We start from the raw sequence: 12,361 nt of genomic DNA, 5'->3' as shown, positions 1-12,361 counted from the left end.
GTTGTTAAACGGTACAGGGTTTCAGTTTTGCAAGATGAAAATGCTCTGTTTCACAACCATGTGACTATACTTAAACTACTAAACTGTATAATTTAAAATGACTAAGATGGAATTTTACGCTGTGGGGTTTTTTTAATCACAGTTTTTTAAAGTTGAAAAAAAAAAGTAAAAGAAATAAAAAGTTTGCCCACTGGGGAAAAACACACACAGCATGGCTAACATTTCCTCTATGTGCCCAGCTCTGCTGTGGAATCACACCCTCCACTTATCCTGCAAGATGTGATGTACTTCCCAGGCCCCCCACCACAACACTGCACCTCACTGACCTGGAACCAGGGACAGAAAGAGCAGAGACCAGAGCTCCATCCCCAGGGCTTAGCCCAGCAGCTGCCCCTGGCAGATGCTGAATAAATATTTACTAAATAAACTGTATAGTAACTGCGTGGTGAAGTCAGGCTGATACAATTATCCCCATTTTATAGACTGGCCAATGGAGGCCCAGCAAAGCAAGGTGACCTGTCCAAAAATCACAAAGCCAGAAAGTGATAAAGGAAGAGATGAACCCAATGTCCCAGACTCCTGTGACAGGCCACCTTCCACAGCATCACCTCCTTTCGATGTCAGCCTGGAATCCATTTCAACAAGGGATTTACAAATAACTGTTTTCACTCTATACTAGTGATTCTTAACTTTTTTGGATCATGGGCCCATTTGATAACCCAATTAATGTTTGGATCCTTTGGGAGCACTTTGGGAGGATGAGGCAGAGAGATCGCTTGAGTCCAGGAATTTGAGATCAGCATGGGCAACACAGCAAGACCTCGTCTCATAAACAAACAAACAAATAAATAAATAAAGTTTGGATCCTTTTCCTAAAACAACATACATATGAAACTTAGATAATAGTTTTCAGAGGTTTCCTGAACCCCTGAAGCCTAACTGTAGACCTCAGTTAAGAATCCCCTTTCTAGGCCGGGTATGGTGGCTCACGCCTGTAATCCCAGCACTTTGGGAGACCAAGGCACTAGGATCATGTGAGATCAGGAGTTCGAGACCAGCCTGGCCAACATGATGAAACCCTGTCTCTACTAAAAATACAAAATTAGACAGCATCGTGGCACGCACCTGTAATCCCAGCTACTCAGGAGGCTGAGGTAGGAGAATCACCTGAACCCGGGAGGTGGAGGTTGCAGTGAGCCGAGATTGCACCACTGCACTCCGGCCTGGGCAAAAAGAGTGAAACTCCATCTCAAAAAAAAAAAAAAAATTCCCTTTCTACACTGCAATCTGGGTAAGTTCATTTGTTCTCAGGATTTTAGAGCCATCTCTACATTCCTACGCATCAGAATCAATGGGGTGCTATTTTAAATTCATGTTCCTAGGCCCATCCCCTGTGAGTCTGGTTAAATAAGTCCAGAGCTAGAGCCAGGAATCTGCATTAGGCACACCGAGGATTCTGGGATGGGTGGCTCTCAAACATACCCACCTGGATGCATGAGCTGCTGCCTCCCAGATCTCTGATTGCAGCCCTGGTGACTCTCAAGCTCCTGGCCTCTCCTCCCAGCTGTCCACTGGCTACTAGAATGTTCCAACACAGACTAACAAAGACCACTCTGAGTTCAACATCTTTCCCCCACAAGTGCTTCTTCACCTGAGTCACCAGACCACCAGCCTGAGTGTCACCCTGATGGTCCCTGTCCTCACTCCACATCTTGACCACCAGCAAGGCAGGCTGATTCTACCTCCCCTGTGCCTCTGGGCCCCTTTCCTCCATCATCCCTGCCAGTGCCTTGGTCTGATCTCCTATCCTCTTTCCACCCCAACAACCCAGCCTCCATCCCGCAATCCTCACATCACTGCCCTGAGCAAAATCCTTCCATGGTGACCGAACTCTGGAACTGCCCTGCCCAATGCCACAGCCACATGTGGCTATTTACATTCAAATTAATTAAAGTAAATAACATCAAAACATCTGTCCCTCAGGCGCCCTGGCCACATTTCAGATACTTAATCACCACAGGTGGCTGGGGCCACGGTGCTGCACAGCACAGATAAAGGCACAGCCCCATCCTCGTAGAAGGTTCAGTGGACAATGCATCTCCAGAGCTTGGAGCTTGGTTGCTGACTGCTGCAGGGTCTGGCCCCAATCTCCACGCAGGCTACTTCCCAGCACCTGCGTCTTACGCCACATGGAACCACCCTAAGTTCATCACCTTACCTCCAAGCCTTCCCATGGTATAGCTACCCTTCCCAGCCTAAGCAACTCCTACCCTACCTGTGGGTACCAGCTTAGCTGGTACCTCCTTCTCTGGCCAGGATAAGAGCCCCAGCTTCTGCCTATCCCAGCATTTAAAATACTGAATTCTGGCCGGGCGCAGTGACTCACACCTATAATCTCAGCACTATGGGAGGCTGAAGCAGGTAGATCACCTGAGATCAGGAGTTTGAGACCAGCCTGGCCAACACGGCGAAACTCCATCTCTACTACAACAAAACAAAACAAAACAAAAAACATAAAAATCAGCCAAGCGTGGTGGCATGCACCTGTAGTCCCAGCTACTTGGGAGACTGAGGCAGGAGAATTGCTTGAACCCAGGAGGCAGAGGTTGTAGTGAGCCGAGATTGCACCACTGTGCTCCAGCGTGGGTGACAGTGAGACTCTATCTCAAAAACAAAAACAAAAACAAAACAAAACAAAAATACTGAGTTGTAACAGCCACTGGTATGCCTACTCCCACCCTGCAAACCAATGGTTTTCAACCGGGGACAAGTTTGCCCCACAAAGGATATTTGGCAATGCCTGAGACTTTATGGATGGGCTGCTACTGGCATCTGGTGAATAGAGGCCAGGGATGCTGCTAAACATCCTACGGTGCACAGGACACTCCCTACGGCAAAGAAGTATCTGGCCTAAAATGTCAGGAGTGCTGAGATTAAGCAACTCTGCCCTAGATGGGGCAATCCGTAAAGGCAGGAGTGGAGTCCTGAACACTGCATATCCCCAGCCACTAGACCAGAGTTGAGCATACAGTAGATGCTCAACAGAAATTGAACACATATGAGTTCAGATGTTCTAGAAGATTCTTTACCCAGGATTCCAGTTCTTTTGGAATCTTCATTTGCAGTGTCTTCCCTTAAAGACAATCATTGGCCATTATGGTGGGATGAATAGCCTCTGAAAATATCCAGGTCCTGGATGGATGCGGTGGTGGCTCATGCCTATAATCCCAAGGCTTTAAGAGGCTGACACGGGAACAGTACTTGAGGCCGGAAGTTCCAGATCAGCCTGGACAACATAGCAAGACCCCATCTCTACAAAATTAGATTTTTAAAAAATTAGCCGGGCATGGTGGCAACACCTATAGTCCTAGCTACTTGGGAGGCTGAGGCAGCAAGATCTCTTGAACCCAAAAGTTTGAGGTTCCAGTGAGCCATAATTGTACTACCGCACTATAGCCTTGGCAACAGAGCAAAACCCTGTCTCAAAAAAAAAAAAAAAAAAAAAGAAATCCAGGTTCTAATCCCCAGAAATTGTGACAGCCACCTTATATGATAAAAGAGACTTTGCAGATGTAATTTAATTAAGAATTTTTTTTTTTGAGACAGGGTCTCACTCTGTCACCCAGACTGGAGTGTAGTGGCGTGATCTCAGCCCATCGCAGCCTCTGCCTCCCAGGTTCAAGTGATTCTCCTTCCCCAGCCTCCTGAGTGGCTGAGATTACAGGTGCATGCCAGTACACCTGGCTAATTTTTGTATTTTTTGTAGAGACAGGGTTTCACCATGTTGGCCAGGCTGGTCACAAACTTCTGACCTCAAGTGATCTGCCTGCCTTGGCCTCCCAAAGTGCTGAGATTACTTACAGGTGTGAGCCACTGCACTTAGCCTATAATTAAGGATCTTGAGATGCAAAGGTTATCCTAGATTATCTGGGTGGACCCTAAATGCCATCATAACAGTCCTTATAAGAAAGAGGCACAGGGAAACTTACACACACACACACACACACACAATCACCTGACCATGGAACAGAGAGAGATCTGAACATGCTATAACGCTGGCCTTGAAGACGGAGGAACAGACCACAAGCCACAGAATGCCAGCAGCCACCAAAAGCTGGAAAAGGCAAAGAACAGATTTTCCCCTAATTCTTCGGAAGGGAGTGTGGCGCTTGGTTTCAGCCCAGGAACACTGACTGTGGACTTCTGGCCTCCAGAACGGCAGGAGAATAAACTTCTTTTGTCTTAAGCCAAAATGATAATGGTAATTTGTTCTAACAGCCATAGGAAACTAACACAGTCTATTACTTTCTGGGGTTTATTAGGTTTGAATCAGAGAGTTTGATTTTAAAAACAGAGACTTTACAAGGAATGGCATTTGGGTGCCAGGGCCTGTCCCATGCCTACTGGCTCTGATAGCTGGAAGCAGAACTGGGTGGGTGAGTGAGGCTGAGCTGTGGATGTTTCTAGAAGTGGCTGCCACCTGGGCCATCGGCAACCACGTTCACAGGTCATCCCTCATGCCTTGGTCCTGCCACCTTCTGGGATGCTAGAGGTCTCAGGCAGTTAAGTGACTTGACCCAGGACAAGTCTGTCTAGCTAGACTCAGCAGGGATTAGAATAAAACTCCAAGCTCTCTTCCACTTGTCCAGCCCACTGCCAAGATTGCTCCCCTCTGGCCTTAGTGGCTTTCTCTGATCTTGCAACATAGCCCCAGGGCCTTTGCACTTGCTGTTCCTTCAGCTTGGAACACTCTCCCTCTGGAGTCTCCCATGGCTGGCTGCTTCTCATCATTCAGGTCTCAGCTCAAATGCCACCTTCTCAGAGAGGCCCTCCATGGCTGCACTAAAGCAAGTGGCCTTCTCTAGTTACCTTCTCTTTCATCACAGGGCTGATTTTCTTCTTACATTCAATTATCTCATTAATCTCCTTGCCTGTTCAACGTCAGCTCCACCCCTTCTTCCTGCCTCTCCCAATGCAGGCTCCAGGAGGGCAGGGACCTTGTCTGATGTGTCCACAGATATGTCCCCAGCCCCAGGCCTGGCACACAGTAGGTGCTCAATATATTTTGAATGAATGAGTGAGTAAATGAATGAATTTGCAGCTTTGGGGAACGCCTGACCCAAGCCCCATCCCAACACACCTGATCTTGGCTTTCCTAAAGGCCAGCTCCTCCTCATTTCCAAAGTCCAGGGACACATCCTCGGTATCGTCCACCAGGGCCTGGGGGGACAGCAAGGGCATGTGGCAGACCCAAGCACAGCGCACACCTCGACCCCACCTGCCCTGTCCTCCTGGGCTTGGACTCCACTCGCACCCCACTGGGTTCCCAAGTGGGGTGCTGGCGGGGCTCCCTCCGAGCTGGCGGGGCCCCTCCGCTGCGGCCGCAGTGGCAAAGCCCTCTCCACCCTCTCGACCACCGGGAGTAGCCGAGCCCCAGGCCCCGGGGCATCCCTCCTACTCCTCCGGGCTTCTCCAGCCCTCCCGCAGGCTCTTCTCGTCCCTGCCCCACCTCCAGCCCCAGCATCCCCGCGGCCCTACCTGCTTCATCACCCTCCCAGGAGCCCACCTGGCGCCCAGGCCCGGGGCTCCAGCTCCGCCTGTCGCCGCTGAAGGGCTCGGACGCCGCACAGGCGGATGCGGGCAGCAGGCGGTGGACGCTGAGGGTCGGGGCCTGCGCCCTGTGGGGCCGCCTCAGCGCACGTTCTCGGGTTGGGCGGGGCGCTCGGGGCCCAGGGCGCAGTCGCGGGCTGGGGAGGGGGCTCGGCTCGCCGGGGACGCGCCCGGGAGAGAAAGCGGCGGCAGGGAGGGAACGGCCTGGGGGGTTGCGGACAGAGATACTGGGAGGAATGGGAGTTGGGGGCGGGGGGCGGCTGCGTCAGCGAATGGTGTGGACGGCGCATAAACGTGGATGGAGGGAATGATAAGGCAATAAATGAATGTCAGTGGTGGGCAGCCGCATTCAGAGTTGGGAGAAGGTCAGTGTTTCCCAACAGTCTCTGCGCGCAAGAAATTCCCAGGAACCTTGTGAAAAGCAGATTCTCAGGCCCGGCCCAGGGGATGTGGAAGGCCTGGAGTGGGACCCTAGAATCTGCCTTCCCCGCCCCCCCACCCCTCAACAAAATGCAGTTAGGATGGGCCCTGTTTGGTTTTTTTGTGGGGGTGGGGCGGGGAAGGCAGATTCTAGGGTCCCACTCCAGGCCTTCCACATCCCCTGGGCCGGGCCTGAGAATCTGCTTTTCACAAGGTTCCTGGGAATTTCTTGCGCGCAGACTGTTGGGAACAGTCTCTGTGCCCAGGCTGGAGAGCAGTGGTGCCATCATAGCTCACTGTGGCCTCAAACTCCTGGGCTTAAGCAATCCTCCCGCCTCAGCCTCCGGAATAGCTGGGACTACAGGCTGCACCACCACACCTGGCTAAATTTTTATTTTTGTAGAGAGGAGGGTCTCACTATGTTGCCCAGGCTAGTCTTGAACACCTCGGTTCAAGCCTTCCTCCTGCCTCAGCCTCCCAAAGCGTTGGGATTACAGGAGTGAGGCACCACACCCGGCCTCATCTGCCTTTTAAGGGGTGACACTGCTACAGCCACAGCTTCAGAACCACAGTGAGATCTGCGTGCATTGCCATGCCAGGCACTTATTAAGCACAAAGTTATTAGTAGTATTAATATTATTATTGACAGTAATAGTAGTGTTTCTTGATGTGAAAGTCTTCCTGGGTACCTCCCAGGAAAGAAAACTTGTCACCTGAGGGTCTTTCCTGGCCCAGGACACAGTGACTCTCCTCTCCTGCGTGCCCTCTCCCTGTCCTGATCCCCCACCCACGGGCAGAGGGCTGAGCATCGAGATGCCAAAGCCACTGATCTTGCCCTTTGCCCTCCCGCCATGGGCAATAGGTGCGTGTCCCCCGCCCCTGGTGACCCCAAAGAGGGCTCCTGGGCCACAAGCCCATGACACAATTTCCCCACTGCTGGTCTCCATGGGCAGAGGTGGAGGCAGGAGCTGTCTCATCTCTGATCCTGGGCCTGGGTCCCAGGCTTTCTGCCCTCCGCCCCCACCCCAATTCCCTAAGCTGACCCCACAAGGGCCTGCCAGGTGTGTGTGGAGGGAAAGTGCTTTCTCCTGTGCGATTTCTTTTTTTTGAGATGGAGTTTCCCTCTTGTCACCCAGGCTGGAGTGCAATGGTGCGATCTCAGCTCACTGCAACCCCTGCCTCCCAGGTTCATGCAATTCTCCTGCCTCAGCCTCCCAGGTAGCTGGGATTACAGGCGCCTGCCACCAACCCGGGTAATTTTTGTATTTTGTATTTTTAGTAGAGAGGGGGTTTCATCATGTTGGCCAGGCTGGCCTCCAACTCCTGACCTCAAGTGATCCACCTGCCTCAGCCTCCCAAAAGGCTGGAATTACAGGCGTGAGCCACCGGGTCCGGCTGAGATCCTGCATTTCTGAGAGCCCCTGGGAGAAGCTGATGCTGCTGATCCCTGGACCACCCTTTGAATTGTAAAGATCTAAACCACCAAGGCCTGGTTTTCTAGAAAGGCCTGTGAGCTCTTCCTGCCCAGAAGGGTGAACGGAGAGGCCCACTCCCAGCCGGGCCCCAGCAGCCTGGGAGGGGATATTGGGAGGAAGGTGGCAGGAGGGCAGCTGGAGGGAAGAAGCCGTTGCAGAATATTTAGGGGCTTTTTCTCTGACCCTAAGAATCACCAGCTGTTGGTGTCTGTTGAGTTGGGGTTCCTGCAGTCATGGGAAAACCCCCTTGGAATCCCCACTCAGGACCAACTGTCATTCTCAGCCACTGGGTTGGAGATTCCTCCAGAAATATCCTCAGCTCCTGCCATCTGGAGGTGGCCCTATAAATACAGAGTCACTTCTCTCCCTCCTGACCTGTCCACATGGGGCAGAGGGCTGAGGATACAGATACTGGGGCCATATATGAAGCCCTGTTATTCCCTCCTTGGAAGAAAGCACCCTCCCTCTACACATGGCCCAGACAGCCCTCTGCGGGCTCACCTTCTTGAATCTGGGGGGTGGGCAGAGGGCCTGAGGGTTGCACAGAGAACTCATCTTGGTTTCAAAACTGGCTGTGGCAGAGTCACCTGGTTGAAAGGTAGATTTTAGGCCGGGCACAGTGGCTCACACCTGTAATCCCAGCACTTTGGGAGGCCGAGGTGGGTAGATCACTTGAAGTCAGGAGTTTGAGATCAGCCCAGTCAATATGGCGAAACCCTGTCTCTACTAATAATACCAAAATTAGCCGGGCATGGTGGCGCAAGCCTGTAATCTCAGCTACTCAGGAGGATGAGGCAGGAGAATCGTTTGAACCGGGGAGGTAGAGGTTGTGGTGAGCTGTGATTGCGCCACTGCACTCCAGCCTGGGCCACAGAGTGAGATTCAGTCTTGGAAAACAAACAAACAAACAAAAGGGTAGATTTTAGGATCTCACTCTAGGTTTTCTGAACCTCCAGGGTTGCGGCTTGGAGATCTGCCTTAATAAGAGCCATGGAGAGGGCTTGGAAGCCCGACCTTTGGGAAACACTGACCCTCCCCCCTCCCACTATCCCCACTGGTCTTGGCCCCTGAAGGATTTGGGGAGCAGACCTGCGAGAAGCAACCCCATCTCTGATCCCTGCAGGTGGGCTTGGGACCCTGAAGCCAGAACAACCCCAGGGAAGGAGGTCCAGGCTCAGGTAGCCACTGGCCTCTGGATGAACTTGGAGGTCAACATCTGGAGTCTGCAGGCTTTGTTGGGGAGGGGGCAGGTCGCCTTAGGCAGGGGACTTCACCTCTCTGGCTTCAGTCTCCACATCTGTAAAGTGGGGCCATACTTTCCCCTTACCTGGCAAGGATGATGAAGGACTAGAGAAAACATGTCAAATGCCCTTCTCAGAATAGGGGCTCAGGAAACAGCGGCCTTGTTGACAGTGACTTAAGGTCATCAGCAGAGGGGTCTCGGGTCAGGAGCCCCTATGGGCCAGCAGCACACAGGACAGGAGCCTTGTGTCAGGGGCCTCTGCTGGGGATATCTGTCTTCCCGGCAGAACAGGGCTGGCCTTTCCTGAGTGGGTCCTGTTGGCCTCACACTGCGTGCCTCCGGTACAAAGGGCACCTGGACAGAGGTGCACACACAGTCTTTCTCTCCTGTGACTCCAGGAGTCCTGAACCAGGAGGCAGAGGCTTGAGTGTGAATTCCGGCAAATACAGGTCAGGGTGCGGGAGCCTAAAGGCTGGAGGAGAACGTTCAGCCAGGGGAGGAAGGTCAGTCTGGCAGGACCATGGCAGGCCGTAAGTCACGCAGGGTGTTGGACTCTTTAGCTGTGAGCAAAGGGCAGTTGGCATAGAGGGTCAGTGGGGAGTGGAAGGAGTTTGACTACATCTGGGGCTTGAAAAGGCCCAAGATGCACTCCGTGTCCCCACCAGGCAGGATGGAAGTGGCAGCCCCCAAACCTGTCACACCAAAGCCAGCAGCTGCTCATCACCCTCAGCCCAGCATTCCTATGAGTGGCACTGCCTACGATCCCACTGGCCCCTAAGATCTGCACCCCAGTCCCTGGCATCTGATGATGATCCTGTCATTTCTCCCCAGTTAGGGTTGCCAGATCTAGCAAATAAAAATAAGGGAACTCAGGCAGAGCATGGTGGCTCACGCCTGTAGTTCCAACACTTTGGGGGATGCCAAGGCAGGGCATTCATGTGAGGTCAGGAGTTTAAGACCAGCCTGGCCAACATGGTGAAACCCCATCCTGATTAAAAATAAAAAAATTAGCTGTATGTGGTGGTGGGCGCCTGTAATTCCAGCTACCAGGAAGGCTGAGGCAGGAGAATTGCTTGAACCAGGGAGACAGAGGTTGCAGTGAGTCAAGATTGCCCCACTGCACTCCAGCCTGAGCGACAGAGTGAGACCCTGTCTCAAAAAAAAAAACAAAATAAAGAAATTGAGCTAAATTAGAATTTGAAATAAATGACAATTTTTTTAGTGCAAGTATGTTCCATGCGATATTTGGGACATACTTATACTTAAAAATGATCACTTGTGGCAGGTCATGGTGGCTCATGCCTGTAATCCCAGTACTTTGGGAGGCTGAGGCGGGCAGATCACGAGGTCAGGGGATGGAGACTATCCTGGCTAACAAGGTGAAACCCCATCTCTACTAAAAATACAAAAAATTAGCCGAGCTTGGTGGCATGCACCTGTAGTCCTAGCTACTCAGGATGCTGAGGCAGGAGAATCACTTGAACTAGGGAGGCGGAGCTTGCAGTAAGCCAAGATTGTGCCACTGCACTCCAGCCTGGGTGACAGAGCGAGACTCCGTCTCAAAAAAAAAAAAAAAAAAAAAAAAAATCACTTGTTTATTTCCAGTTCAAATGTATCTGGGTGGCCTCTATTTTCTGGCAGTCCTATTGTAACCATACACAGGCTCGGCTGCTGATCACTTACAAAGCCAATAACAAGGACCAGATGCAGTGAAAGGAAAGTGACTTTATTCCAGGGCTAGTGGTGGGGAAATGGCCCAGGCTCGTGCTTTACAGGAACCATTTCTAACTTTAGGCTTGGGAGAGGGACTTAAAAAAAGGGCACTTGGAAGATTGGGCACAGCGGTAGCTCACACGTCATTCCAGCACTTTGGGCGGCCAAGGCGGGAGGATCATTTGAGCCCAGGACTTCGAGTCTAGCCTAGGCAACATGGCGAGGCCCTGTCTCTAAAACAATAAAAACATTAGCCAGCCACAATGGCACACACCTGTACTCCTGACTACTCTGGAGGCTGAGGCAGGAGGATCACTTGAGCCCAGGAGGTTAAGGCTGCAGTAAGTTGGGTTTGTGCTGCTACACTCCAGCCTGGGCGACAGAGCTAGACCCTGTCTCAAAAAATAAAACATTTTAAAAAGGGAACTTAGAATGGGAGTGGTGCCGGCTGCGAAGCCAGTTTGTCTTGTTCCAGCAGCTATCTCGAGCCTTGCTCCACCTGAAGCATAGCCTGGCATCATCCCAACCATGTCCGGGTTGTTGAGAAACCACCTAGAGATAATCTCTGGAATTTTGCAGCTGGGTCTCCAAGCCTGGTCTGTTTCAAGGTTAGCTCCTGGAACTTCTAAGGGAACACATAATTAATACAAGCATACAGCCAGATAAATGTGCATGGGATAAGGGAGAGAGACAGAGTTTGAAAGTACAGTTCAAGGCTATATTTTAAGACTAAGGAGGGAGGCCGAGGGGGTGGATCACTAGGTCAGGAGTTCGAGACCAGCCTGGCCAGTATGGTGAAACCCCGTCTCTATCAAAAATACAAAAAATTAGCCGGGCATGGTGGTGCACACCTGTAATCCCAGCTACTTGGGAGGCTGAGTCAGGAAAATCACTTGAACCCAGGAGGTGGAGGTTGCAGTGAGCCGAGATCATGCCACTGCACTCCAGGCTGGGCAATAGAGCGAGACTGTGTCTCAAAAAAAAGACTAAGGAGGGAATAAAGGGTTTCTGCAGTTTGTTTTGACGTTACATCTTGAGACTAAGGAGAAAAGAGAAAAAGGGAAAGAAGTGTAAAATGCGTTTTGAGGCCTGGCATGATGGCTCGTGCTTGTAATCCCAGCACTTTGGGAGGCCAAGGCAGGTGCATCACTTGAGGTCAGGAGTTTGAGACCAGCATGGCCAACATGATGAAACCCCATCTCTGCTAAAAATACAAAAATTAGCTGGGTGTGGTGGTGGGTGCCTGTAATTCCGGCTACTTGGGAGGCTGAGGTAGGAGAATCACTTGAACCTGGGAGCTGGAGGTTGCAGTGAGCCGAGATTGCGCCACTGCACTCCAGCCTGGGAAACAGAGCAAAAAAAAAAGAAAAGCATTTTGCAGCCAAGCTACTCAGTTACACTATGACTCCAGGCCAGGGGACATCTGGGCCCACGAGGTGGGGGGCTGCCACCCTCCTGTTTGTATGGCTGCCCCTGTGACTGTCACACTGCTGCCCGTTTCACAGAGGCTCCTTTCAGGTGACCTGGTCCAGTCCTTCTTCAGGCTGGCAGCCAGTGCAGATTACCCAGGAGGGCGCAGCAGAGGGCCAAGGGAAGAAGGAGGGTCCCCTCACGTGGGCTGCCTTCAGGGCGCCATCCACCTTGTCAGGCGCAGGGAGTGGTACATGGAAATAGCCCTGGATTTCTACCCAGACAGACCTGGGTGCAAATCCTGACACCAGCTGTGCCCAGCACGCTGGTGTGGACATGGACGCAGCCCTTAGCAAGAGCTGTAAGCTGCTGATTGCTGACACTCTTTAGGCCAACATTCTAGTCGCAGACAGATAAATACAGCCAAGTGAAAAAACAACAAACTAGAGCTTGTCAAAGTGCACTAAATGCCCCACGCAAACTGTGCTGT

General features: G+C 51.8%; 1 protein-coding gene across 4 annotated transcripts in view; it reads right to left on the bottom strand.

The window, feature by feature from the left end:
* Nucleotides 1-5,934, bottom strand: part of TVP23A (trans-golgi network vesicle protein 23 homolog A) — a 55,957-nt gene extending 50,023 nt beyond the window's left edge. For 2 of the 4 annotated variants that reach the window (XM_063618239.1, XM_055242586.2), the window contains exons 1-2: nt 5,539-5,929; nt 5,141-5,220 (exon numbers count right to left, since the gene is read on the bottom strand). In XM_063618239.1, the coding sequence (XP_063474309.1) occupies nt 5,141-5,220; nt 5,539-5,547 (89 nt within the window). In that variant the 5' untranslated portion in view covers nt 5,548-5,929. Of the gene's footprint in view, nt 1-5,140; nt 5,221-5,538 lie in introns of all 4 variants that reach the window. The other 2 variants (XM_063618238.1, XM_055242587.2) reach the window with 2 other exon arrangements.
* Between the last annotated feature and the right edge of the window lie 6,427 nt (nt 5,935-12,361).

This window comes from Symphalangus syndactylus, chromosome 14 (assembly GCF_028878055.3).
Source record: "Symphalangus syndactylus isolate Jambi chromosome 14, NHGRI_mSymSyn1-v2.1_pri, whole genome shotgun sequence".
Taxonomy (NCBI): domain Eukaryota; kingdom Metazoa; phylum Chordata; class Mammalia; order Primates; family Hylobatidae; genus Symphalangus; species Symphalangus syndactylus.
The sequence above is the reverse complement of the archived record's forward strand: the minus strand, read 5'-3'. Positions and strand labels throughout refer to the sequence as shown.